Genomic DNA, 26,895 nt, shown 5'->3' with positions numbered 1-26,895 from the left:
TTATTATAGAAAAGAAAGATGGTTCACTTAGAATTTGTTTAGATCCTAAAGATCTTAATAAAGTATTAATAAGAGAACATCATTTGATTCCCACCATTGATGAAATTATAACTAAACTTTGTAATAAAAAGTATTTTTCAGTGCTAGATTTATCCGATGGTTTTTATAATATTAAACTTTCAGAAGATTCGAATGATTTATGTACATTTAATAGTCCATTTGGTTGTTATAAGTTCCTAAGAATGCCATTTGGTTTATCAGTAGCACCGGAAATTTTCCAAAAATATAGTGAAACAGCCTTTGGAGATATTCCAGGCGTGATAGTGTACTGTGATGATTTGTTAATATGTGGTGAAACTGAACAAGAGCATGATGCAATATTAAAAAAGGTTTTTGAACGGGCTAGAGAACATAATGTTCGCTTTAATAAGAATAAATTTCAATATAAATTAAAAGAGGTGAAGTATTTTGGCCATATTTTTTCTGAGAAAGGTATGCAAATAGACCCAGAGCGGGTAAGTGCAATTATTAATATGAAAAGTCCTAATAATAAAAAAGAGTTACAGATTTTCCTTGGCATGGTCAATTATTTAAGAAAATTTATACCTAACTTGGCTGATATTGCATCAACGCTTCAGATATTATTAAAGAAAGATGTTGAGTGGTTATGGACGGAAGTTCATGAAAATGTTTATAATAATATTAAAATTAAATTAAGCCAAGCACCCATTTTACAGAATTTTAACAGTAAATTGCCTATAACGATTCAGTGTGACGCATCAAAGAGTGGTCTCGGATGCTGTTTACTTCAAAATGGTAAACCAGTTTGCTTTGCTTCAAGAAGTTTAACACCTGCAGAATGTAATTTTTCCCAAATTGAAAAAGAGTTGTTAAGTATAGTATGGGCAACTAAGAAATTTCATTATTATATCTATGGTCATAAGATTACCGTAGTTAATGATCATAAACCTTTAGAAAGTTTATTAAAAAAGCATTTACATGAGGTACCGTCTCCTAGACTACAGAGATTAAAGTTAAAGTTATTAAAATATAATTTTGAATTTAAATATTTACAAGGTAAACAAATGTACATAGCAGATTTGTTATCAAGGTCGTATCAGGAGTGTAATGATACAGATGATTCTTATATGTATGAAGTCATACACTGTATAGGGTTAGCACAGAAATTAGAATGCACAGATGAACAAAAATTAGTATTAATCTCAGAAAGTTCTAAAGATGAAGAGTTATTAAAAATAATTGAATTTATACAGAATGGTTGGCCGGACAAAATTTCTCATATTCCAGATGTAATAAGAAGTTATCATAAATTAAGAGCTGAACTTAGTGTGGACGATAATTTAGTCTTCTATAATGATAGGTTAATAGTACCGAAGTGTTTAAGATTGAATGTCATTAAAACTTTACATGAAGGGCATGTAGGTATGTCAAAAATGAAGCAGACAGCTAGAAGGTTGTATTACTGGCCTTATATGGACTCTCACATTGAAGAGTATGTTAAGAAATGCTTTCCTTGTCAAACGCATCATAATAGTAATGTTAAAGAGCCATTATTATCACATCAAGTTCCCAACCTTCCATTTTTAAAATTAGGTATAGATCTCATGGACTTTAGAAGGAAAAGTTATTTAGTAGTATATGACTATTATTCTAAATGGTTAGAGATAAAATACATATCCAGTAAAACTGCTACAAGTGTAATTAATACATTAAAAGATATTTTTAGTACTCATGGAATACCTGCAGAAATAATATCTGACCATGTTCCATTTGATTCGAGGGAATGTAAAGAGTTTGCACATAATTGGGGATTTAAATTTACTTATACTAGTCCAAGATATGCCCAAGCGAATGGTATGGCTGAACGAGGGGTACAAATTGCGAAGAAAATGCTAACAAAATGCCACGAAGATAGAACTGATGTAAGGCTAGCATTATTACAATATCGGGCTTCTCCCGTTTCTGGTACAAATTTTTCCCCCAGTCAGCTACTAATGAATAGAAATTTAAAAACTAAGTTGATTGTTAGCTCACAATACCTAACACCTAAGTTAAATCAGAATGTAACTCAACAGTTTAATAATGTACAAACTAGAAATATAAAAAATTATAATAAGACAAGTCGATTTAAAAGTAGGTTTACTGTAGGGCAAAAAGTTTGGTTCAAAAAAGAGCCAAGTAAGAATATTTGGTCAGAAGGCGAAATTGTTAGATATAATGGATATAGAGCATATGTAATAATAGACAAAAATAATGTACAATATACTAGAACCTCGTTTCATATTCGACCGGCGGCGTAGACTTTGTGTTTCAATCAGACAGGCTGTCCATCGCTGGTTGAATGGGTAGTTTAAGAGTCAATAATTGTAGTAAATTTAAGAAGTGTGGCACAATAATATTATAAAATTAATTAAGTAATAATTATGTAAATTGTAAATTTAAAAGGGGATGATTAGTTATGTAAAATTAAAAGGGGATGATATATGTAAGTAATTTTTCAAAATTGTAACTGGATGATTATGTAGATATTTTTTTTAAAAAATAAAAGGGGATGATGTAGCAGAGACAACTCATAGACAAGTGACCAATTATTGTCAATGTCGTACGTAGGTGTCACCTGTCATGTGTCAACGTCAATTGATAGACTTTCACTTGTAAGAGTTGGCCAGATCCGTGCACACTAAGCTCATTGTATTAATATTAATTACTAAGATAATCCAAGTGTAAATATTAAAATAAAGCCAGATAATTTAAAGAAACATTATTTTATTTAACACAACGTTACATAAGTGAGTAGGTATGCCAAAACGAACGTTATACGTTCAAAAAACGCTAGTTTGTTATCGTCCTTATAGAAAATCAAAGGTATTGCCTATTTGAAAAAGAGTTTTAATGGGTAACGTCCTACAAACAAAGTAAAGCATTGTCACCCCACACTCATTTATCCCTCGTCATGCGTTGAATATATTACTACCCGGTGCAGTTCTGTTTGTGCAGACTGGGCATGCTATTGAGGTGTTACTGAGGCTAGTTGACCGCTAAGTACATAATCCGAATACCTATTCTTATACCTACCTAAGTAGGTAAAAGGTATGTAGGTAAGGTAGGTAGGGAGCTTCAAAGTTGAAGCTTACCTTTTTTTTTTTATTGCATTAACCTGTATTATCCTCATTCATGTACCTATAAAGTCGTCGTCAAGCACAAATCTGTCCTCAACAGTAATAAACAAATTCGTAAAAAGGGTTTTTGATTATGCCTTCTAATTACTAGCGAGATATAGAGTACAGTCCCTTAACGTGTCAGGCACAGGGTCTTTCAGGGCCGAAACTCCTTTGAAGTCAGTATCTACATATAAAGTGGCTTCGCATAAACACCAATAAAACGCCGCTGGCAATTTGCCCACACAACTTTATTACGGAGGGACTTTATTAAGGGACGTTATAACTTATTCTCACCTCGTCCATGTCCCTGATACTACGCAAAAACTCAAAATGACGACCTCCCTAGGACAGTGGTCTTACGGAGAGAAAAATTTAAAAAAATTGTAAGTATTACATAAAAAAATTAAAGAATCGACTGTAAGGCGGTATGAAGTTCGCCGGGTCAGCTAGTGTTCATTAAAAAAGAAAAATACATCTTGTTGTTATCTCAACTAACTCTGCATTAACATTGTCAGTAAAAATCTCCTTGTTACCAGGGTGACATAAAAATCGACATCCAATCATAGCGACCAGACTTTCCCTCATAGGACTTAATTCTAGCATCTAAACTAAGACTCAATTATCATACCCTCACAATGAACCTTGAAAACCAATCTTGCTGATATTCAAAAACACCACAAAGCCACCCGTATCAAATATTCATCCCTCGTGCCACAGAAAATCTAATTGCGAATACTGTATCGCCACTTAGATGGTTTTAGCAATCTATGTATGTAATATGTACATATTTACAGTACGCGGCCGAAAGTAATGTACATCGATCTTTAGACGGTGCAAGCAGATTTGTAGAGCGTTAATGTCCCTGTCGTTGAGACCGACAAAACGTCATATAGGTATGAGTGACAGAGACAATGCTCTACAAAGCCGAAATGTCATTCTAAAGGCCGATGTACATTACTTTCTGCTGCGTACTGTATGTTTGTATTTACGCATGTTCCACAGTAACTGAGTGATGCCGTTGATGAATGAGATGTCAATCTACTCGTCTGTACAGTGTGACACACTGTACACGTCAGTATCATGGCCCGGGTGCCGCTGGCTACATTTTGTCCGAACAAATCCAATATGAGAGATGTTGAATCCAAAAAGTGGGGGTTTCTGAAACTTTTTGTCGTATCCAATGGATATCAGATGAAAGAGGAGAAAGTTCTGATTCCATAAATATAAATATAGTAGGTACAATATTAAAATATGCCAAGCGACAGAAAATAATTTTATATATTTCATCGTTCACGAATGTTTGTTCGACATTCGTATTTCTGTTTCTCTTAATAGATAGACAAGATAAGTCAGTGGCTCTACCGCGGTTGTTTGACAGCTACAATGTCACGATCGCAATCATCTCTGATTGGTTAATGCTCGCTCACTATTGGCCACAATGCATTGTTGCAACAAGAATCGCACAAATTCAGCCAATCAGAACAATTGAAATTGTAATTGATGCAGCTTTTAGACAATCGCCCTGCAGGTTTTAATATCATCTTGTTTAAGTACAGGAATATTATTTTTCTATCTATATTTTAGTATAGTAGCACAGCTAGGTACCGATATATTTTTCTTTCTCGGTTTATGTTTAATGCTATTGATGAATGCTATCCTGAATGAATTGAGTTGATGGTTCAAATGATAGCATTCACACTTAAATACCAATAGTCACCTATTTATTTAACACTGTAAGTACAAAAAAATCGTATATTGGATTAAAGAAACACATACATACATGTAAGGTAATGCAATGTAAGGTAAAGGGGGGGTAAGGTAGTGCACTTCCACCTCAGCGCTCCAACAGTCAACCTCACCTGCCCGCGGTGCCCCCTGCTGATTAACGAACGAGGCTCTGGCGACCGACAAATGGCGGTATAACCATTTCCAAGTAGCTAGACAAGTTGACCAAATGACACAGCCTGGTGTCGGGCAGCAGCAACACCAGCGAAAGCAAGTCTAGGACTGCGATGGCCAACACGCCTGCCCAGCGTGGTCATTATGGGCATATTCTCCCCATGAGTAGCGACAATACACAATGGCCCCCAGTCCCCGGCAGCCCTACTATTCCCGTCCACGGTAGCGATAAAGAGGCTGGCGGGAAGTGGGTGGATGAGGAAGGCTGAGGACCGGGTGTGGTGGCGGTCTTTAGGGAAGGCCTATGTCCAACAGTGGATGTCCACAGGCTGATGATGATGATGATGATGATACATACATGAACTCTGAAAACATTTATACACTCCTTTTTTGGTCAGTCGTATAATAAGATAAAATCAGCCTTGGCATACACCACAAAGCCGTAATTACCATGTATTCATCCCTTTCGGCGTAGTATGCGTAATTGCAAAATACTGAATCGCCTCTTAATAAAATCACCCTTCTTCGTAATAAAAGGGTGTGGCTTAATAAAACCACCCTTATAATGAACTGCGTGGCGAAATCGCCGACGGCTTACCGCTTATCAAATGTGTTCAAATACAAAATGGCACAGACATTCTTGGAAATGGATTAAAAATTCTTGCATTAATTATATATTAGGTAAACTATAATTATTAGTAGTGAGCGGTGATAACCTAGTGGTTCAGAGTGATCAGACGTCGGTCTCCTTTTCGTGGAGTCACCCGTTCAATCCGACCTCTAACTTTTCTCTTTTTGGAGTTGACCGGGTGTGCGTTTTAATCAATTAAATACTTATCACTTTCTTTAACGGGGAAAACATCGTGACGGAACCTGCATGCCTGAGATTTCTCCATAATGTTCTCAAAGATGTGTGAAGTCTGCCAATCCCCACTTGGTCAAACCCCTCTCATTCTAAGAGTAGACCCGTAGACAATAGTGAGCTGGCGATGGGTTGATAGTCTATAGTCTATGCCTATTACGTAAGTGACCGCAGACTTTTCGACTTCAGTCTTGCGATAAATACCCAACGTTATTTTTTATTAACATTGCTTTCGGTGGCGTGCGATGCGCGAGAATAATATCGTTATGCAAGCAAAGTCACTAATTGTACAGTACCTATAGTCCACGAGATGGCAATCGGGGAGGGAACGCCACGCACACCCGCACAGCCCCCGTGCTATCCCGGTGCGGGCGAGCACGGGCGACGTGCGGGTGTACGGGGCGTCCTCCCGCCTCATACCCCTATTGTCATCTCGACCTGTCGCGTACTAACTATACCTACTTGGAATGGAATAGACTATATTGATACCTCTATGAGATAGATAATATAGTTTAGTTTGGTATAGTAAAAACACTCGTGTACCCAAATAACACACAATATGTTTGTCCCTTTATTTGCTAACCGAAGCGTGGAAAGCCGGCGGCAGGCCTTAGCACCCAATAAAGTGAAGCCGCAGGGTATTTCGGACACCCTTTATTATAGAGGGTGTTCCGTCTACCGAGGTGATTTAATTTACGGTATTACAGTACAGGATTACCAAGTCGGCTCTATTAAGACCCGCTGTGGAGTAGTAGATATATATATATATATATAGGTATATATAGGTACCTACTTACTTAGTTGGAAAATGTGACTTCATATGGTCAAACCCGAGTGTCCTGCATCGAAATAATTTTAAAATTCACTATCAAATATTTTGGTTGATAATACTTTTCATTCCATAAGGTGGTCTTTACCAAACAATGCATCTAATTTTACTAGTATTTTTGTTGGTACTGGGTTAGGCCGTGATAATCATTTGAGACTCTGCTAAACAATATTAGCAAAAATTACCAGCAGACCCATTTTCAAAGTACAATTATTGTAATAGTGATTACCTATTCTAGTTCTTATTTTTGTAGGTATAAAACTACCTATGTTATTATTAATCTAGTAGTGTATTTTTGTTTATTTATTATTCAATGGTGGATGAGTTACACAAATTGTTTGATATAAATGGCGTACGCTTTAGCAACTAGGCCACTCTCCCGCTAAAAATGATAATAAATGAACACCACTACACTTGCTCCAATATTACTAACTCATCCAATCAAATATATTCAACTCCCTAAAGACTTGCTCAGTGATATGAGTGCACTGTAATATTTCACGTTCTATCGTACAATAATTTGTTTTTATTACGTGGCAACCCTCTGACAATCGAGGGGATGGATTAGGGTTGCCAAAATCTACATCGTGCATTATCGTCATCGTCGCCGGATATACAACCACCACTCTGTCTGTCTGTTATAGGAATTTCTACGCCGCTCGCGCTGTCTTGTGCCACCAACACTGGGCTTTCCAGTGCATGAAATTCCAGCTCCTTGGACCCCAATATTTATGGTTTCGGAACTATGTCCCACGAAATCACTACATAGTATAAAGTAAAGGCAGTGGGGCAGACCCACACTACGTCTGTCACCGCTAACTTAAAATAATTATTGATAGTTTATTTTATTTTATTTTGACTAACAGATATTCAGAGCGATTATTATCAATCGTAGCCAGGGCGAGTCATAGCCTGTTTTCGTTCGCGTGAATTTAGGTCTCATTTTAACAAACACATGCGACACTGTGACTAGCCAAAGCGGAAAACTCCGAACCAAAATTGAGTTATTTCATAAATCCCGTAGAGACTCAGCCGGAGATCGAACCCAGAGCTTCAATGAGGCCACAGCGCACACGACTGAGAGATATTGCAATACACGGAATTGCCAATTTCTTCACATAAAAAGGGTTCCCAAATAATCGTAAAATCATCGGTTTTCTGTTGGTTGGAAATTGGAATTTACACAGCAATCCGTACATCGTTCTAGTGCAGGAATTTCTCACACCGGTACGTGAAGAATGACGTAGAATCGTGATTGAAAATACCGTTTTACGGAATCCAATCTGTTACGATACCCTACTTTTACGTATGTAGGGTAAACCTTTAGACGTTCTTTGTGCCTAGAATAAATCTTACGTTAAGTATAACCTTCCATCTTAGACTGTCTTGTAGGTCGTTAAACTACTATAATCCGCCACAGGTCGACATGGCAATCCAGGTATAAGGCGGGGGGACGCCCCGCACACCCGCACGTCATCCCGCGCTCGCTCGCACCGAGTTAGCGCGGGGGTTGTGCAATGTGCGGGGCGTTCCCTCCCCGATTGCCATCTCGACCTGTCGCGTACTTACCTATACATAACAACGTTTGGCGGTAGGTAGGTCATCTTTGCTGCGGTCAAAGCTAAATTCGAGAGATCGAGTAAATAATTATTATATTTTTATTCTTTGTGCTAACCCTAGCATCTCATAATAATGAAATCAGTGAAATGTACCACTTAAATAATTTACCCATTATCCTGAAGTTTCTTTGGGTGGATTCGACTAACTTCTCTTAGAAAATAACATAAAACTACTAACACATAAACTTTTTATGTACTTACCTAACTAGATTACTTTACAAAAACGTCAGGAACGAAATGTATTAAAACACTTTAGCTAATAATACCTACCTATTGATAGTTTTTAAACTAGTAGGTGAAATAACAAACGTATAGGTAATTAGGTATTAAATAGGTTTTCCTTTAGTAAAATGTACTATCTACTTTCTTATTATTGTAATACATGGCAGTACTAGATACCTACAGTTCTATAGAATTAAACTAGGTACGTATTATTATTAAAATATTATAGTGAGGACCAATAGTATTTTAATAATTAATTTAACGTTATTGGTTTAGTTTGTAGTTAGTTTGTCTATTATACTTAATATTATAAAGAGGTAAAGTTTTTAAGTTTGTTTGCAGGGGGTAATCTCTGGAAATACTGAACCAATTGTAATAATTCTTTCACCATTAGAGAGCTACTTTATCAAGTCACATAGGCTAAGTATAATATATAATTATATACTTATGGATTAGGTATTTACCGAGTGGAATCGGGAAGATCAGCTAGTATATTTAATATTTAGTTTAAGGTTTATATTTTGAACCTAAAAAGTACCTAATAAGAATTACCTAGTACTCTATATTTAAGTGATTTCAAAATGTAAACGTACCCATTTAAATTTTAAATCAAGGCTAATTAGGACGATGTCAAAATTTAGTGGCTTTATCAGCTGACCCGAAGTGATTCCAGTGAGCTGATAAAAGCGTTCCGCTTAACGCTTAGCTAAAGCTTAGCTTCAAACCTTACAAACATAATTATTATGATAATTTCCTGCACTGCTATCACGCTGTGCTTGTGCCAAATGTTCTCTGAAATCTGAATATGTTTTGTTTTAAATAGCATTACGTTATATATATATTTTTTAAAGAATATTAGCCATGACTTATATTCCCCTTTTCCCTTCAACTAAGCGTATAGCTTGTGCTAGAAGTAGGTACGACAATGGTGCAAAGGGTGGGATTTGATTTGAACCGCCGACCTTTCGGAAATTAGTTCACTCCTTAAGTCCTAACTACTTTTAAAAACCTAATTTTAAGTGGACGATGTCACGGACATTGGTAGGTAGAGATAGCGTGCATCCCTGATACGGATAAAGGCTACTTTTTATCCCGGAAAATCCACGATGCCATTATGCTTCAACACTTTCCGTTTTAACCCTCTCTATAAGGATAGAGAAGATTGTAAAATAAAAATCCTATTTTCATATTATAACTTTCCAAGTAGAAATGATTCTTTCATTTACACAGTATTGCTACACACAAAATAGTATAGATACAATATTATATACAATTTGACCTCGTCCTCATAAGATTTCATCGTTGTTCCCATTCATTCTAATAGAGATAGCAATTTTGACGATCTAAGAAAATTAAGAACGGGGAAATGAGTAGAGACTTCTTATTGCCTCTGAGAAAAATGTAAAACCGTAACCTTAAAATTTTTCAGAAGAAAGAGTTTGGTACTCTCTTGCTATATTTACTACATTTCATAAAGTTCATAATTTCATTATGCATAGTCATTACTAGGTTATCATTACTTTACTATATTTACGTTATACTCAATTTAAAATGCTTGTCTGTTTGTTTGACTGAAATAATCTTCAAATCGGCTAATAAAACTTGGTATCTCCGTAGGTAACAGGTAACGTGATTTTCAGAAGACATCATTCCACGGGGACGAAGTCGCGTAAAAATATGCGTAGATTAGACCAGCCAGTGCAAGTGTGGTGTGGGATTTTGAAAAATCTGGTCTTATTCCTTGTCTACATTAGAAAGGGAACCTCTGTGCAAGATTACAGCTTTTTAGGTCTAAAGGTTTAGGATTGACCGTTGTCGTTGATGAGTCAGTCAGTGAGTGAGTCAGGACTTTTCTCTTTATACTTACCTATACTTATTTGTAATTTGGATCATTTTGGACATAGGAGAGAGGATTACTGTACGCATTTCCCTGTTCCATTAAGAGGCGACTCGAGTTGATTGTCTGACGTAATACGAGCGGTGTTTTTTCATCAATTGTCGCACTTATTAGAATTCCTTGGGAATCCGCAATAAAATTTTGATGAAATGCACACATAGAGTTCCGTACTCAAATTTTTTTTTAATTCTACTAAAAGTCTTAATAACCATCGACGACGATGTCAACTGACTACTGAGGGTAATCGAAGCAGTCACTTAGTCTGCTAAACAGTAGGCCTTATATATCTCAGTGACTACGTAATTGAGTGGCTAAGATCTAGCGCGCACTATGGTAAATTTCCGTACGTTTTTTCCCGCAAAAACTTAATAGAACTAAATAGAAGCGCGCGCACTGCAGAATTAATTTGCGGATTTTCATACATTTAAATTCAACTGAGGGACATGACATGTTCAAGACACAGGAGTACTCTATCTCGCGATTACGCGATCATCGCAAGTTCGCGCGAATTTTTCTCATACTAACGCGCGATCAAACCTAATGTGTCCTAATTAGCATTCGCGAGGTGATCGCGTATTCTCGTTCTATTTGACGAAAGCACGCGATGGTCGCATCGCTTACTCGCGCGATGCACGATGATCGCGTAGTCGCGCTGTATTAGGACAACGCCTGACGAGTACCGGGATAAGGCCATCCGCATTCGGCATCCATCCTAGAAATAACCGTCAATCCAAATTTTTACATCATAATCACTGAGTTTTGGTGCTAGAGAACGGTGTCCGATAGGGATGGCGTAACTCTGTAGCGCAGTTATTTTAACACTTTCTGTAGTGTACTTTATAACTAAAAATCACTGGAAAATCCACAAGTAGAACAACATAGGCACTGAGACGTTGAATAAACTTGCTGGAAGAGGTACTTATAGTACGCAACAGGTCGAGATGACAGTCGGGGAGTGCACGCCCCGCACACCCGCACAGCCCCCGCGCTTATCTAGTGCGGGTAACGTGCGGGGGTGCGGGGCGTCACCCCGATGGTCATCTCGACCTGTTGCGTACTATACCTACAACAATTTTTTTTAAACCCGCTAATCAGTTCTAGTATCTACGCGATATAAGTTATCTATGCGGTATTTTAATAAGCTCACTTTGCCAAGTATTTTAGAGATTATTATTATTCATACCCACATACTGGTTTACTCTCAAATTCGGCCAGTTATTGAGTTTTATCGAGGCAGGCGAACTTTCACGAACTTCGTAACGCTTTGGTGCCGTTTCAGCAGAGTTATCCCTTTACATAGCGAAATAATAATTTAGTAGTCGTAAATACGAACTACGAAGCCACAAGTTAATTAAACTAATAAGTATATTTTGGGAATATCAAAGAAATTAACTACCTAACGAATAAGTAGGTACAGTGAGACAACGATGGATGGATGTTTTATTAGTCTCAACCTAAACTCTCATTATTAGTTTTACTTCTCATCATTATACGTACAGTACGCGGCAGAAAGTAAAGTTAAAGTCGTCCTTTAGAAGGAGATAGCGGATTTGTAGAGCACTGTGTCTGTCGTTGAGACCGAGAAAACGTCATATAGGTATGAGTGACAGTAACTACTCGGTCAAAGCTCGTTTTTGTTATGGACTGTTTGAATCCTAAGGCGTGTGATTTTAAGTTGGAATACTCAGCATAACTGAGGAATCAAAAGGCACAACTTTTCACCTCACTAGCGAGAAAATACAAGATGTAGGTAAGAAATACTATTTTCGAATGAATAAAGTTTTAAATAAAAAAACCGGCCAAGTGCGAGTCAGGCTCGAACAATGAGGGTTCCGTACTACAGTCGTATTTATTCGACATTTTGCACGATAATTCAAAAACTATGATGCATAAAAATAAATAAAAATCTGTTTTAGAATGTACAGGTGAAGACCTTTCATATGATACCTCACTTGATATTGTCACTCACTTCGAAAGTTGAAAATACTAATTATTAGTTCATGACCACCATTTAATTTTTTTTGTGTGATCTAACCATTAATTCGCGGTTTTTAGATTTTTTCCCAAATGTCAGCTATAAGATCTACCTACCTGCCAAATTTCATGATTCTAGGTCAACGGGAAGTACCCTGTAGGTTTCTTGACAGACAGACGGACAGACAGACAGACAGACAGACAGACAGACATACAGACAGACAGACAGACAGACAGACAGACAGACAGACAGACAGACAACAAAGTGATCCTATAAGGGTTCCGTTTTTCCTTTTGAGGTACGGAACCCTAAAAAAACAAATTAATCGAAAATTCAATAGTTTTCTTCAATAATACAGCAATTATTAAAATATGCTCTGCAAAGATAAAATGTGTAGGTACGAAGTTTCTGAACGTTTCGTGACTCATGACTATGAGCCATTGAAATTATGAAACTGCCAATTTCCAGCGTTATAAATTCAAAACACTTTTTGAATGAGTGTGAGTGAGCAAAATTGACTTTTGCACAAAGGCGCGCTTTTTGAGCTCGTGAGATGAAAATATATTTTTCTAGATAATAAATAATAATAAGATTTCACCAAGTCGGGGATGAATAATCTAGGTACTGGTACGAAACACTAAATAAAGTAAGCTAACAGTAGGAAGAAGAAGATCAAATATGTTAAAATAAAATTCAATCTCCAAGCAGCCTGCAGTAAGGGCATTACCACAAACTACTTAATTCGCAAGTCGGCCGCCGCCGGGTGCGAAGTTGGCCCAGAGCGCAGACGGCGCAACTTTGGGGAACTTCGTTACCGCTTTTGATGCCGCCATTTTACTGGAATTATCCTTGTCTCGAATTGCAATTAGGTATAAACTATAATTCACTAAGTGTTGGAGTAGCGTTCGATTGTAAAGCTCTTATGTTATGGCAAGACGACCACAGTAAGGGAACTCAGCAATTATACATATAAGTACAGTACGCAGCCGAAAGTAATGTACATCGGCCATTAGAATAACATTTCGGCTTTGTAGAGCGTTGTCTCTGTCACTCATACCTATCTGACGTTTTGTCGGTCTCAACGACAGAGACAATGGTAAAAGATACTATTATTATTTATTGATCAGTTCCAACTTCCATATTATGATAAATGGCAGAATAGATAATTATGTATTCTGCTATTTCATATCAACTAACTTTACTACAATAGCGTTCGTCACAAAGTTACATTGCATCTTTTGAATAGCAAGGGTCAAACAGTCAATAAATACTTATATCGATATTGGATCGTCCCAATATCCGTTCGTTCTTATAGCAAACGCGAGATAATAAACATTGGGGGAACACATTGACCGTCTGAACCTAAGGACTATGTAGGTAACTATGTAAGAATGTGTACTACTTAACTTCTAAAGTTCAAGTTTTATGACCGTTTAAATATTATACTTCACGCATATTATTTAGTTCAACAATAAATTTATCCCGAAATTTTAAAGAAGTAATTGATTAAAAATTGTTTGATAAAGAATTGGAACTAGTTTAAAGCGGTCCGAAGCAGTTAAACCAGTACAAAGCGGATCAAAGCAGATTGGAATGCTCGGAGTAGCACTCTGTGTAGATTCACTCGATAGATTCGGAAATATGTCTTTAAGGCGTTCACTGGATAGTTCAGGGAAAATTTCGTGCATGAGTAATATGCTGGAATACTGGTAATGTGCTTCTATTTCTTATTGATTTAGTATAACATACCTACTTACCTGCTGTCAGTGTGCTTTTCAAGAATTCTTCATACCTAGGTACTTCTATTTAAGCCACTAGATGAATACAGATTTTAAACCTTACTGATGTGGCTAAATGGAATTTTCTATCTTCATGAATCTAAGCTAAACTAACTTTATTTGCGGGCTCCTCTTACATCCTCCGTTTTTCTACTTCTTCCAATGCTTGGGTGTATTTAAAATAGAGCCAAAGTCATTGGCTCCACACCAAGGAATGAAAGTTTATCTTTTAGTGTTCACTGTACATGTACCTACTCTAAGCTGTGATAGCCTAGTGGTTAGGATGTCCGCCTTCTAATCGGAGGTCGGGGGTTCGGTCCCGGGCACGCACCTCTAACTTTTCCGAGTTAAGTGCGTTTTAAGTAATTAAATATCACTTGATTTAACGGTGAAGGAAAACATCGTGAGGAAACCTACATGCCTGAGAGTTCTCCATAATGTTCTCAAAGGTGTGTGAAGTCTACTAATCCGCACATGGCCAGCGTGGTAGACTATGGCCAAACCCTTCTCACTCTGAGAGGAGATCTGTTCTCTGTAGTGAGCCGGCGATGGGTCATGATGATGATGATGTACCTACTTACCAGTCTAACTTTATTTTTTTGTTAATTTCCAGGTCAAAATCTAGACATCACTCCAAGAGAAGCCGTGCGACGCGTCGGGGATGATCTCACCGTGCTTTGCAAAGTGCCCTACCCCATTGATGCATGTCGGTTAGTACAACTTTATACCATTCAAAGTTTGAGTGAAGGCATTCGTATTTCAATAAAAAGCCTTCTTTTTTGGTCCACTTAGTAGTATGCATCTGGTATTTGAATATTGAACTACAGACGCAGTGATGTGGTTAGGTATCATAACTCTATGTACGGACGTTTCCTCTTCTTCGGTGGCGTCGGTTAGTGCAACTTACTTTATAATTCAAACGCCTTCATTTTGGCCTAGTAAGTAGTACACTTCTGGTATGTCTATTTTGAAGGACGCTTATTCTTGTTCTACGTCTCCTTGCATTTTTCTGATCCGAGTCTACCTAATTACTATTCTTAACATCACTGATAGGCTAGACACTAGTTTCTGTTTTGTGTTCGTCAGTCGGATCGTCAGTTCAACGTGCTCTGCGGGACACTAGAGAGGAACATTATCATTAATTTAACATTTCTATTTCCAGTATGACAGTAGGAACAACGTCGTACAGACTCATCCCGAACAACCAAGATGAAGAAATTGTCTACGCCGGTCAAGGGTTACAGGTGAGAAAGGGCGTACAATACCTAATCATAAAAAGATCGTATGCATTTAATCGGAAAATAGTAAAAAATTGTACCGAAACAACAATACAACAAAAAAAAAATTGAACAAACAAACAAAAAGACTGGCAAGAAAGTGAGTTAATGAAGTGGGACTCCCGACAGAAGTGAAGCTGTACTCTGTCTCGTTCACTCATATTATACTCGTAGGCTAGGTACTATACGCGCTGCCTAGTCGTGTTCCTTAGTCCGTTTCCCCCACAGATGAGTTGGTTTCCCCTTTTTGCCATTTAGGTTCCCAGATGTCCGTTAAGAAGCTTCACTTCAATAATAGTTTCAGAGTATAATAATTAATTATCTCTGACTGCATCGTATTCCTGATTTCTGAGGATTATGAATTTATGACTACTTTCATTGATCACACAATGTTGCAACTTGCAACCATTATTTTCCAAGGTTTCTTTTGGGATAACAACGCAGTATTCCTAGGAACATACAGACCATACTTTAAACTGTTCTGCTAAGGTCACGAAATACTCTCTGAAATATCCACACACCCGATGAGATAATCCTCCCAACCGAATCTCCATGGAGATTAACCAACTGCGCGGAAAATATTATATTGCGCGCAAACACACTGATACACCCACTATTCCCTCACTCTCAGCGCCTGATGGGACGGATATCCGATACGACCGGATAGGGATCAGGCGCGGGACGGACGGCTTTACGTGCTCTCCGAGGCACGGGGGTGAAACACCGCCAACTTCCTAACTCCGGACTAGTAATCCAATACCTACCAATTTTTTTGGCCCGACCCGGGAATCGGACCCATGACCCCGTCACCTGCAGTCGAACATGCTAACCACTAGACCAATGAGGCCAAGGATCTCTACTTAGAAGTGCTTCATCATCATGATCAACCCATCGCTGCCGGCTCAGTACAAAGCACGGGTCTCTTCTCAGAGTCAGAAGGGTTTTGGCCATAGTCTAGCACGCTGATCATGTGCGGATTGGTAGACTACACACACCTTTGAGGACATGATGGAGAACTCTCAGGCATGCAGGTTTCCTCACGATGTTTTCCTTCACTGTAGCAAGTAAGAAGTGCTTAGAACAGTGCAATAAACAAGTTCAAATGCCGCTTTCCTTTAAGGTTGTTCTTAGTATAAACGACATCATTTATTTCTTGCTCCACAGCACGGAGAATGCGGCGCCCATATAAAGCACATAAAAGAAGAATGGAACGGTAACATAACGTGTACGCTACCGCCGCAGACGGGACAAATTGAGGTCACTGGGACCATGAGGCTACTCGTTGCCAGTAAGTACAGTGTTTTGAGTCTTCTACACAAGAAAGCATCAATAATTCAGTGCAGTAGCCTTCGTACTTCAACCCTTTGAACTATTGTTGTATCCTATATTATAACAAGAGTAAATAGATATAAGACATGGTACATGTTAACCTGTGACCTGACCTATAGACGCATAATAGCCGAACACCCCTCAATCGCCAAGCTTAGGCAGTTGCTTAGCATAAATTTCGGCCCACGCCCGTTCGGTACCCTCATTCCGCACATCGTCTTGATTACGTGACTTTTGAGTCCACCAATTGTGGTGGTGTCCACCACAAAGCATTTTCCCCTGTCCCCCGCCAATATTTTACGATTTTGTTTTCATACAAAACCTTATATATATGCGTACACTTGAGGTTGAGTTCTCTTTGCCTGAGCCACAATATTTACAAAGTACTCTGTGGCCACAGCCCACACGTATTTAAAAACATGTTACCAGAATGAAGTTACGAACATCTACATCTGCCAAAATTATAAGATGTCAAATCACGACGCTTTAATTCCCTTCCATACTAAAATGACAGATTTACGCACAATTAACGTTAACTTGTTAACGTAAAAAGTTAGGATTATGATCATCCATATAAGAGTGGTTCCATTCAATGCATTAGGTTGTAGATATATTGTATCTAAAATTGAGATATCCTCCCGGCATCTACAAAAGATTTTGAGAATTTTATTCATCCAATTTGAGAGGTATAAACTGGGGATCTATCATCTAACAAAAATAATCAATTTTTATAGTTTTGTCCTTTGTACCTAATTCCTGCGTTGCTCGATCACCATCTGTTTGAATTGGCTTCCCAGTTTTTTTGGTTTCAATTAACATCGGAATCATGTACCTTGAGATATGTTGTGGCCGTATGGTAATAATTAAATGCGGCAACGGTGGAAGATGTTTATTGAGAGCCGGCTTATGATCTACTCTTGCTTATGGACTAACAATACTAATAAAGAAATCTTACACACTATTGTTTTAAACTTATTGCTTAACGACCTAACCTACATAATTTTGCATCACCTCTCTTTCAATCCGATGTGCAGGCAACCTACTTTGATATATTGAGGAGTTGCATTTTTATGTTACTTAAACTGACAATTCGTACATATTACAACTCCCCTGAAAATGTATGCGGTTACCCCTCCCCTTAAAAGAAAAAAAATGTTAGACGCTACATCGAATCAGAAGAAAAGATGATGACAATCACAAAAATAAAATCTAATGCTAAATAAAATTAAAATTATGTAAGGAAACATTTTTTTTTAGTTACTTCCTGTGCTTAAAGTGCAATTTATCTTATCTCTTACTTCGTATGGGCATACTTTTAACCTTACTTATATAAATATAAAAATCGTAATCTATTAAGTGCACAGTCAAGGATTTAACTTTTACAAAAGTTTCGAAAAATCTCATCATAATAAAATAATCTCAAAATAGCATCATAGGTATTAGATATTGAGGTATCGATTTCACAAATCGACTTCAAAAGATTCTTTGACCTATCAAATCGTCGTCATCATAAGTATACAGCTGTCGTATAGCATCGTCGTAAGACGGTAAATATAAGGTTTCTATTCTATAACCCATAATAATACCTATTATTAAGTAAACATCTCAGGTATTCATATTTCCTGGACAGTCAAAATAAATCTCTCCTAGTCTTCATCTTCCTTTCAAGTTACTTCTTCACATAATACAAATAAATAAACAAATCAACAAACGCGGCGCGTACTCTCTCCTAATTAATATTTAACATAACATGCTTGCAAGCATTTTTCATAAGACTTATAGTCTTCATCAAACTTATTTCTTTCAATAAGTATTTCAATAACATTCAACTTTTCATAAAAATTCTAGGTCTTTCACTAACACCAGCGCGGTAGATAATGATCAAGAGTCTAGACAAATATATAGTTGAATGAGGAGGTACTAAATATGCGCAAAACATCGCGTTTAAACAAATAAATAACAATCATCTTCCTACGTCAGTATGTCTCAATCTAAAAAAAAAATTGTATATTTTATACCTATAGCACTTCTACAGCCGAAGGGTGATCAAGCCTTTGGTTTGCAGAGTCCTAACTTGTCAAAGCCGGGTATAGTCTTATATCGTCAAAACTTGCACGAAACTAGACGAAAAACGTCTGTAGGGGAAAAAATTATCTTTATTTCATATTCATTTCGTTGTATTTGCAAATTGCATCTCGAGCAAAACCATTGTCTCGTATAACAATACAAAATGTTCGGGTACGCGTGTGTCGTTGACCACGCGATGACACCGTTATAATTCTCTGAATTATTAATATTTACGAAAGAAGTAAGTACCTACCTACTTATTCATTTATTAATTATTATCTATTATTAGTTTAAACTATCCTACACACTATATAAAATCTTACAAATAAAGCACGAACGGAACTTATTAGTAGATAGTGGAGGAAGTATCATTTATTATAAAAAAACCAATATTCACCTAACCTATACCTACGTACAAAATTTAATTATCTACCCAAGAAAAAAAAATTACAATTGCTACACATTTTACCTATTTGCCCATTACGAGAGATAAATTGCACTTACTTTAACTGTTAGCGACGCATTTCAATAGTCAATTTCGTGACCGCCGTGTAGTCGCCGTCGTCATCAGGACAGGTTTTGGTCATCAGGTCCGGAGGTCTGGAGTCTGCGCCTCTTCTTTACTGCATCTTAATGGGCCGGGAAAACCCTGGACTCCTCGAACTGGGCCGGGAATACCCTGGACACCTCCTAGTTTTGGCCGGGATAACCCTGGACGCACGATGATGCTGGGCCGATCAATGAAGCTTGAGATGTCTTCTGTTCATAAGCGATTCATTTTTTTTGGCTTATTTCTTGATGTTAGTGTTTCTTGATTTTTAATATAGGACGTGGAATTATTTTCTTCTTTTTGTTCTAGCTGAGTCTTGAATATTCTTTTGAAAATTGTGTAGTCTTCTTCTTGATCGGTGCCCAGCCGGTGCACGCACTTAGATTAGGCATGCACCGACTGGCAAGGGTCGCCATGAGATATGTTGTGGCCGTATGGTAATAATTAAATGCGGCAACGGTGGAAGATGTTTATTGAGAGCCGGCTTATGATCTACTCTTGCTTATGGACTAACAATACTAATAAAGAAATCTTACACACTATTGTTTTAAACTTATTGCTTAACGACCTAACCTACATAATTTTGCATCACCTCTCTTTCAATCCGATGTGCAGGCAACCTACTTTGATATATTGAGGAGTTGCATTTTTATGTTACTTAAACTGACAATTCGTACATATTACAACCTACTATGCCAACTATGTCGTCTGTAAAGGGTCAACTATTGACAAACGTGATCATTTAGCGGTATGAGGTATGAGTCTATAAATAAAACTGCTTCAGGGTTACTCTGGATTAACATGATTTCTTGTCATTTAAAAAAAAATGATAAGAAATCATGTCGGTCTCAATGACAGGGACAACGGTCTACAAATCTGCTTCTAAATGTCGATGTACATTACTTTCTGCCGCGTACTGTACCTACCTAGTCAAAGGCAAAAACATCATTAAACAAGAAATTTCTTCAACAGGAGCTCCCGGTAACCCTCAACTGCTTTCACCACCCCAGTCTACCTTCAGGGAGGGGGACGGCTTCATGGCACAGTGCATCGTGCCTAACGGACGACCAGCGGCTAAGATCACTTGGTTTTTGGGTAAGTAAGCAGTTTCCGTCAGTAGGTAAATTATTCATCATCATCATCATCAACCGATAGACGTCCACTGCTAGACATAGGTCTCTTGTAGGACTTCCACACGCCACGGTCTTGCGCTCCCTGCGACTCGTCTGATGTCGTCCGACCACCTAGTGGGGGGTCTTCCAACACTGCGTTTTCCGGTGCGAGCCGCGAGGTCGCCATTCCAGCACCTTGGGACCCCAACGTCTATCGGTTTTACGAACTATGTGCCCTGCCCATTGCTACTTCAGCTTCGCAACCCGTTGAGCAATGTCGGGCTAGTACCTCCTTGATAAGTAATTCGACCAGATAAAAAAACAGTGTCTATATATTCGTAAAATCAAAGTGAATTTTGCCAAAAAGTAACGAGTAACCAGAATGTAGCTGGTATAGTATAGTTGTTATTTTTGTCGAAGACAAGAATGATTTAAGTGATATTATTAGACTTGCCCAAAAGCAAAAAACCCTTAACCTTTTGTGATTAATTTCGATATTCGCCCATTAATCTTTTTTAATAAATCTTTTTTTTTCAGACGAGGTCCAACTCCTTGCTGGGATACACCAACCTGTCATAACTTCGGAACCTGGAAGCGACCTGATGACCATCAGCCAGAATGTGTCCAGGACTCTGGCACCTGAAGACAATGGCCAGAAACTGGTCTGCAGAGCTGAACACGAGGCTTTGGATGCCCCAAGGGAAGCTGCTAGACAACTTGTGGTACACTGTGAGTATATTTGGACCTTGAATGGTTGAATTTGGAAGGCCTTTCGCTGTAGTTTGACAGCTACCATGTGAGGACCGCCATCACCTGATTGGTTTACATTAGGTACATAGTCTTAAGTTGACACTCTCATTGGCTGAATCCGGTATTTGACAACTAGTCAAATCAGTAACCAACAGCTTAAATTGTTCTAAAATTAGGTAACTAGGAGCTAATAATAGGTTATTGGTCCGGGATAAAAGTAGCCTTTATTAATCCAGGGTACTTCCATTCCAAATTTCAGCCAAATCCGACCAGAAGTTTGTGTGTGAAAGGGTAACAAACATACACACAAACTTTCGCCTTTATAATATTAGTGTGATGTGATTATCACAGGAGTAAGCTAGTTTGAAAACTTACTAAGTTTGTATGTATGTAATAACTAAACTTAATTTTTATATGCAGACCCACCAAAACGCCTCGAATCCGGTCCACTCACAATTTTCGGGCTCAAACTGGGCGCAGAAGGGCGTCTGAACGTCACCGTGCGAGCTAACCCCGCGCCTTCCACCGAGTGGACCATCGGAGACCTGGTGCTCATACCGCCCAGGAGCAATGAAGATGGATCCGTTACTGCGCTGGAACCTCTACATTTGGTAAGAAATGAATCTATAGTACGTAAAAGTCCGTGATAGCAATCGAGGTATGAGGCGGGGAAACGCCCCGCATACCTGGACGTCACCCGCGCTCTCCCGCACTGGGTTAGCGCGGGGGCTGTGCGAGGCATTCCCTCCCCGATTGCCATCGCTCGCTTCAGCTAAGTGCGGGACTGCAATTACCTTGTATAATATTGTAAATCGAACATTTGAAAAGAGTTTCGCCGCCGACTGCAGAGTGTCTTGCTGCAGTTGTTGCTGTCATTGGTAGATTAACATCAAGCAAATCTAGCTTTTGTAAAAGTTTATATTAATAAAAATCTTTGTTTCTATAATACTAACGTGTCACCTTAATTGCAGGGTAGCGGATTCTACAATGTGACATTGGTACTGGCGCGCGTGGCCAAAGAAGACGTGGAACAGACCTACTACCTTCGCGTCACCAACGATTTGGGAAGGGAGGAGTTCGCCCTACGATTGTCTACCATGGACGAGCCCGCTGGTCAGTAGAGGATTGTTTTCTACTTAGAAATTGTTTTGTAAATTTAAAAAAAAAATTCAATGGTTATGTCATTTACACTTGCCGAGGAGTTAGCGAACATATCGGTGTAATGACACTTCTGATCAAAATACTTATTTTTTTTCTTCAATCTGAGCATTTTTGGCTTACTGTATACAAATCTGGACTCATTTCCAAGCAAAACGGCCTAAAACTGTAGGTACTGAAAATGCTGATTTCGATCACTGAATACAAAGTTCAACTCATTTTCAAACATAACGGTTAGGTCGTTAATATGACTGTGCTTAAATTGAGTCTCAAAGTTCGTGATTTCAATCAAAACTGTAATAATTACAGTAAAGTTTCAGTAGCTTTTATTCAGTTTTTGTCTCCTCCTATAAAATTTCATTTCGTGTACCACCGTTTTATTCGCCAGCTTCCTTCCTCTTCCTCATTATAAATCTATCCATAATTTATAGATAAGTTACTTGCGACTTGGTTTTATAATCAAAAAACACCATTTTTTTGACAAATAACGTTGTTTAATAACCTATCGATATTTAAAAGACTGGTTTGATAAGAATAATAACCGTATTACCGGTGGTTAGTACCACCTAGTAACTAATTTTTTTATACTTACCTACGCTAAGAAAATACCTACTCAAATTAAAATATTTTCAACAGCGCGCAAAGCAAAAACATCCTATTTGATTATCGACGTTTATGGTAAGAAATGAATGTAGTTTAGAAGCCTGCCATAAAGTGGATGTTATTTTGTGCAATTTATAGTGTCCTGTGATAAAATTATAGTCCTGCATTTTTGATTTATTGAAAATTGAATATATTGCTTGTTAGAAAATACTAAGAAAGTTACAGGCATAACGCATACCTAACTGAGTAGGTTTAGTCCGCGACAGGTTCAGATAGCAATCGGGGTATGGGCACATGGGAACACCCGCAAGTCACCTGCGCTCGCCCGCACCGGGTAGCGCGGATGCTGTGCGGGGCGTTCCGTCCCCGACTGCCATCTCAACCTAGTGGAACGGTGTGGGAGGGGTGTGATGACGTGACGCGAGAGCTCAGTGATTCGTCAACTTGTGACAACTGTCACCCTCCCGCACCGCTCCACTGCCGCGGGAGTTTAGATACTTAGCTATGCGCTATACCTATTTATTTAATTAATTATTTTTGTAAGTGATAGGTATCCATGTTATTGGTATGTTGTGTCTAGTGTTAAAGTGAAAAGGTATGCTCCCCTGATGAAAAAAGATTTCGTAGTTTTATTTTACTTTAGTTGCTTGATTTATTTGAAAATTAAGTAAGTATTTATAAGTAGTTATAAGCTCGTAATTTCTTTCAAAACATTTTAGCATGTCTACTTTTACTAAGATTTTTCCGAGAGATTAGACTGGAATGCCGTATTTACGTTACTTTGAATTTAAAAGCATGAGAAGATTTATTAAAATTACATAAAGTTTTTTACTATGTATGCTATGATTATTTAGATTATTATGATTATAATAATTTAATGGTGACAGGCAGCATGTACCTACCTAAACATAATTTAAAATGAATTAAGTACGTACCTACCTATATTTTCTAAGTAAATTCAACATACGTAACTAGTATTAATATGTATAGGTACTTAACTGTAATAAAAATAAAATATATTTCCTAAGGTTGTAATATACAGACATCTGGAAGTGTAACGCACATAAATATTTCATAACAAAAGTAACTTGGATTATTATTTAGATTCTTAAACATCGATTATTATTTATAAAAACTCAGGTAGGTATCTATTCCGATATAATTAATAATAACAGCAATTATTCTTGTCTATAAAAGATTAAATTGCAGTACCTATACTATGAAACTACTAACATACTGAAAAAAAAATATAATACTGAAAATAATTGCTTTACGGTAGCTCATCGTTGTGTCGAATAGACATAGATAGCATTACATTATATTGAATGAAGATTGAAGACCCTAAAGTTATTAGTAAATTACTCTCAAATCTTAATTAGGTATAAGCATATTTTACCTGAAGCTTATTTTTGCGCCTACCCCAGATAAAAAATTCTTTCCTGTATCATATTTTAAAAGGTACTTTCTTATATAAAACATTGTTTATTGTTTACTAGGTGTGGAATTAGATACTGGCGCAATCGTCGGAATCGTCATCGCAGTGTTGATACTACTGATCGCCATTGTCCTCGTGGTGTTCGCCAAGGCAACTGGCAGGTGGTTCTTCGCAGGTTAGTTGGATTTAGACTTTTTTTTTAATATTCATGGTTTGAAACGTTTGGTTGTTTGGATTGTAGAAAAGGTGTCATTGTTGGTTTCATTAATTGCATAGGATTCTTTTATCTAGTTTTATAACAAAATACATAAAGAAAAGTGCGTAGTTATATTATACTACATTGACTGATACACAAACTTAAAACACCTGCTGCGAAACAGTATAATTTTGCATCAAGTAAAAAGAAAAAATCTTTTGTAAATTCAGTAAATCTTATTTTTGTAAATGTGTTGTACTTTTATGAATTTTACAAACTTCACATTTTTACTATGTCATGTAAAAGTCATTATTATACGTAATATTAAGTTACAATATTAGGCCGCTTTTTTACAATCCATAACTAATACAAATAAAATTGTCGAATGCGTCGTGAATGAAAATTAATTTATCGATTGTTTCCCCTTCATTCACAACTAACATTAATTTATTGCGATGTCACAACAGTAATTAATTCGTACCTCAAAAATTAGACCTATAAAAATATAGAAGACTAAACTAAATGTTTCATTAATCTAATTTCTTCTACCGAATTACTACTGTTGCTATGTCGTGAAGATACCTACCATTTTAGTAAAGAATATTGACAAAAATTTTATCTGCACGTTTTCCGCCCCAAAAATAAACAGTTTTTTTTTGCATATAAATTTAAATGTACCCGTCGATATTCTGTAGAATTTATTTGATCATTGTGTATAATTTTTTAAATTTTTTTTTTTTTTACAAAAACTTTTGTCAATATTTCGATCCTATTGCATTTTTGATTATAGACCATGCTTTCAATATTTGCTTAATCTATCTCTTAATAATAGGCATGACGTGATCTTTACGAAATCAAAATAATAATCCAAAATTGTCGACAGGCTCGCGAGCAAATCGATAGGTAAAACTAAAATTACAATATAAAAACACCAAATAGAATTGCATTTTTCATCACGCAAAGTTTTTAAAAATTTGTATTTTGGCAGTGTTTTTTGGCATTTATTGTGTAGCTAAATAGTTGTTATGTTATTATTGTTATTTTTTACGGTAATGCCATGTAACAATATTAGGAGCGATCAAGAATTTAAAAATAACGTAACAAATATACGCATGAAAATTTTGAAATACACTAATTCAAGCATGTACTTCTTTTTTCCTAAAAAATCGTATTTCTTATCTTTTAACGCATGTTTCAAATAGAAATATAATTGCATGACTTTCGATTCGATTGCCATCTATACCTACCGTTTTTTAACTACTTTTTAAATCAATTTATTCTAATATGTCTGTAACAGCTTTTACCTTAAAACGGTTGTACGCTTACAATAAAATGTAGTTACGTGATATTTATAAAAAAGTTCAAAAAGTTTAATGTTTGTAATAAATATGACTTAACGAAATTTTTTTTATGGTGTTGGGTTCTTTTCTACGAATCATGTTGCCTAGCTCTACAACGGATTAATTTACAATCTTTTAATAAATTAAATATTAATCAGGTGATGGTTACATCTATCTATTAGTTAACAAATCTAATCCAACTAGTAACTTTATGTAGTCATAATTGAACATGATAAATATATACTCAATAAAGACATCAGAATTGTGTGGTTCATTCTTTCTTTCTTTCAAAACTTTCCAAGGAAGTAATAATAATAAATTAAATACAACCCTACAACTACAACTATTACAGGTTTATAACCACGATGCTCCAAACTTCATAGTCGCTGATCGTTCCTCCCTGTGTTAGGAACAATGCGCAGAGAAACTTTCAGCTTTTATAGAATAACGAAGGTCTGACCCTCACAGGCTCTTTCTCTATAATGGAAAAGTATATGTACACGAAAGATTTTCAAAGAACCTAAGAAGAATAATAATATTCGGTTCTTTGAAGACCCGTCAAATTTCTTTTTCTATTCAATTTGACTTGCTCTTTAGAATCTACATCGAGCAAGCTCAAGCCAAAAAAATTAGAAGTCACCAGCAATTAGTAACACAACAGAATGCTTTTGGGTAACACGAACACTTGTCATTTTTATAGCAATTAGTATGCATACGAAGCGATTATCACGCTTAACACAAATCCACGCAAATCAATGAAACAAAACCACACAAACCGCTTGACTAACAAAAGAAACTTCGAAATTACCGAACAC

The 26,895-nt window shown here is 37.0% G+C and overlaps 2 protein-coding genes across 11 annotated transcripts in view; one reads left to right on the top strand and one right to left on the bottom strand.

Annotated features, from left to right (window-relative positions):
* The window catches only part of LOC117984903 (zinc finger protein OZF-like), a 228,809-nt gene that overhangs the window by 187,262 nt on the left and 14,652 nt on the right, over positions 1-26,895 (bottom strand). The window lies entirely within an intron of this gene.
* Fas3 (fasciclin 3) overlaps positions 1-26,895 on the top strand; it is a 186,630-nt gene that overhangs the window by 153,072 nt on the left and 6,663 nt on the right. For 6 of the 10 annotated variants that reach the window (XM_069500717.1, XM_069500716.1, XM_069500715.1 and 3 more), the window contains 9 exons: positions 14,877-14,973; positions 15,426-15,507; positions 16,705-16,828; positions 20,459-20,581; positions 21,136-21,327; positions 21,769-21,959; positions 22,320-22,461; positions 23,143-23,184; positions 24,606-24,719. In XM_069500717.1, coding sequence (XP_069356818.1) covers positions 14,877-14,973; positions 15,426-15,507; positions 16,705-16,828; positions 20,459-20,581; positions 21,136-21,327; positions 21,769-21,959; positions 22,320-22,461; positions 23,143-23,184; positions 24,606-24,719 — 1,107 coding nt within the window. The remainder of the gene's footprint in view (positions 1-14,876; positions 14,974-15,425; positions 15,508-16,704; positions 16,829-20,458; positions 20,582-21,135; positions 21,328-21,768; positions 21,960-22,319; positions 22,462-23,142; positions 23,185-24,605; positions 24,720-26,895) is intronic. The other 4 variants (XM_034971569.2, XM_034971568.2, XM_034971566.2 and 1 more) reach the window with 1 other exon arrangement.

This window comes from Maniola hyperantus, chromosome 9 (genome assembly GCF_902806685.2).
Source record: "Maniola hyperantus chromosome 9, iAphHyp1.2, whole genome shotgun sequence".
NCBI lineage: Eukaryota > Metazoa > Arthropoda > Insecta > Lepidoptera > Nymphalidae > Maniola > Maniola hyperantus.
Note: the sequence above shows the minus strand (reverse complement) of the source record. Positions and strands in the feature narration are given on the sequence as shown.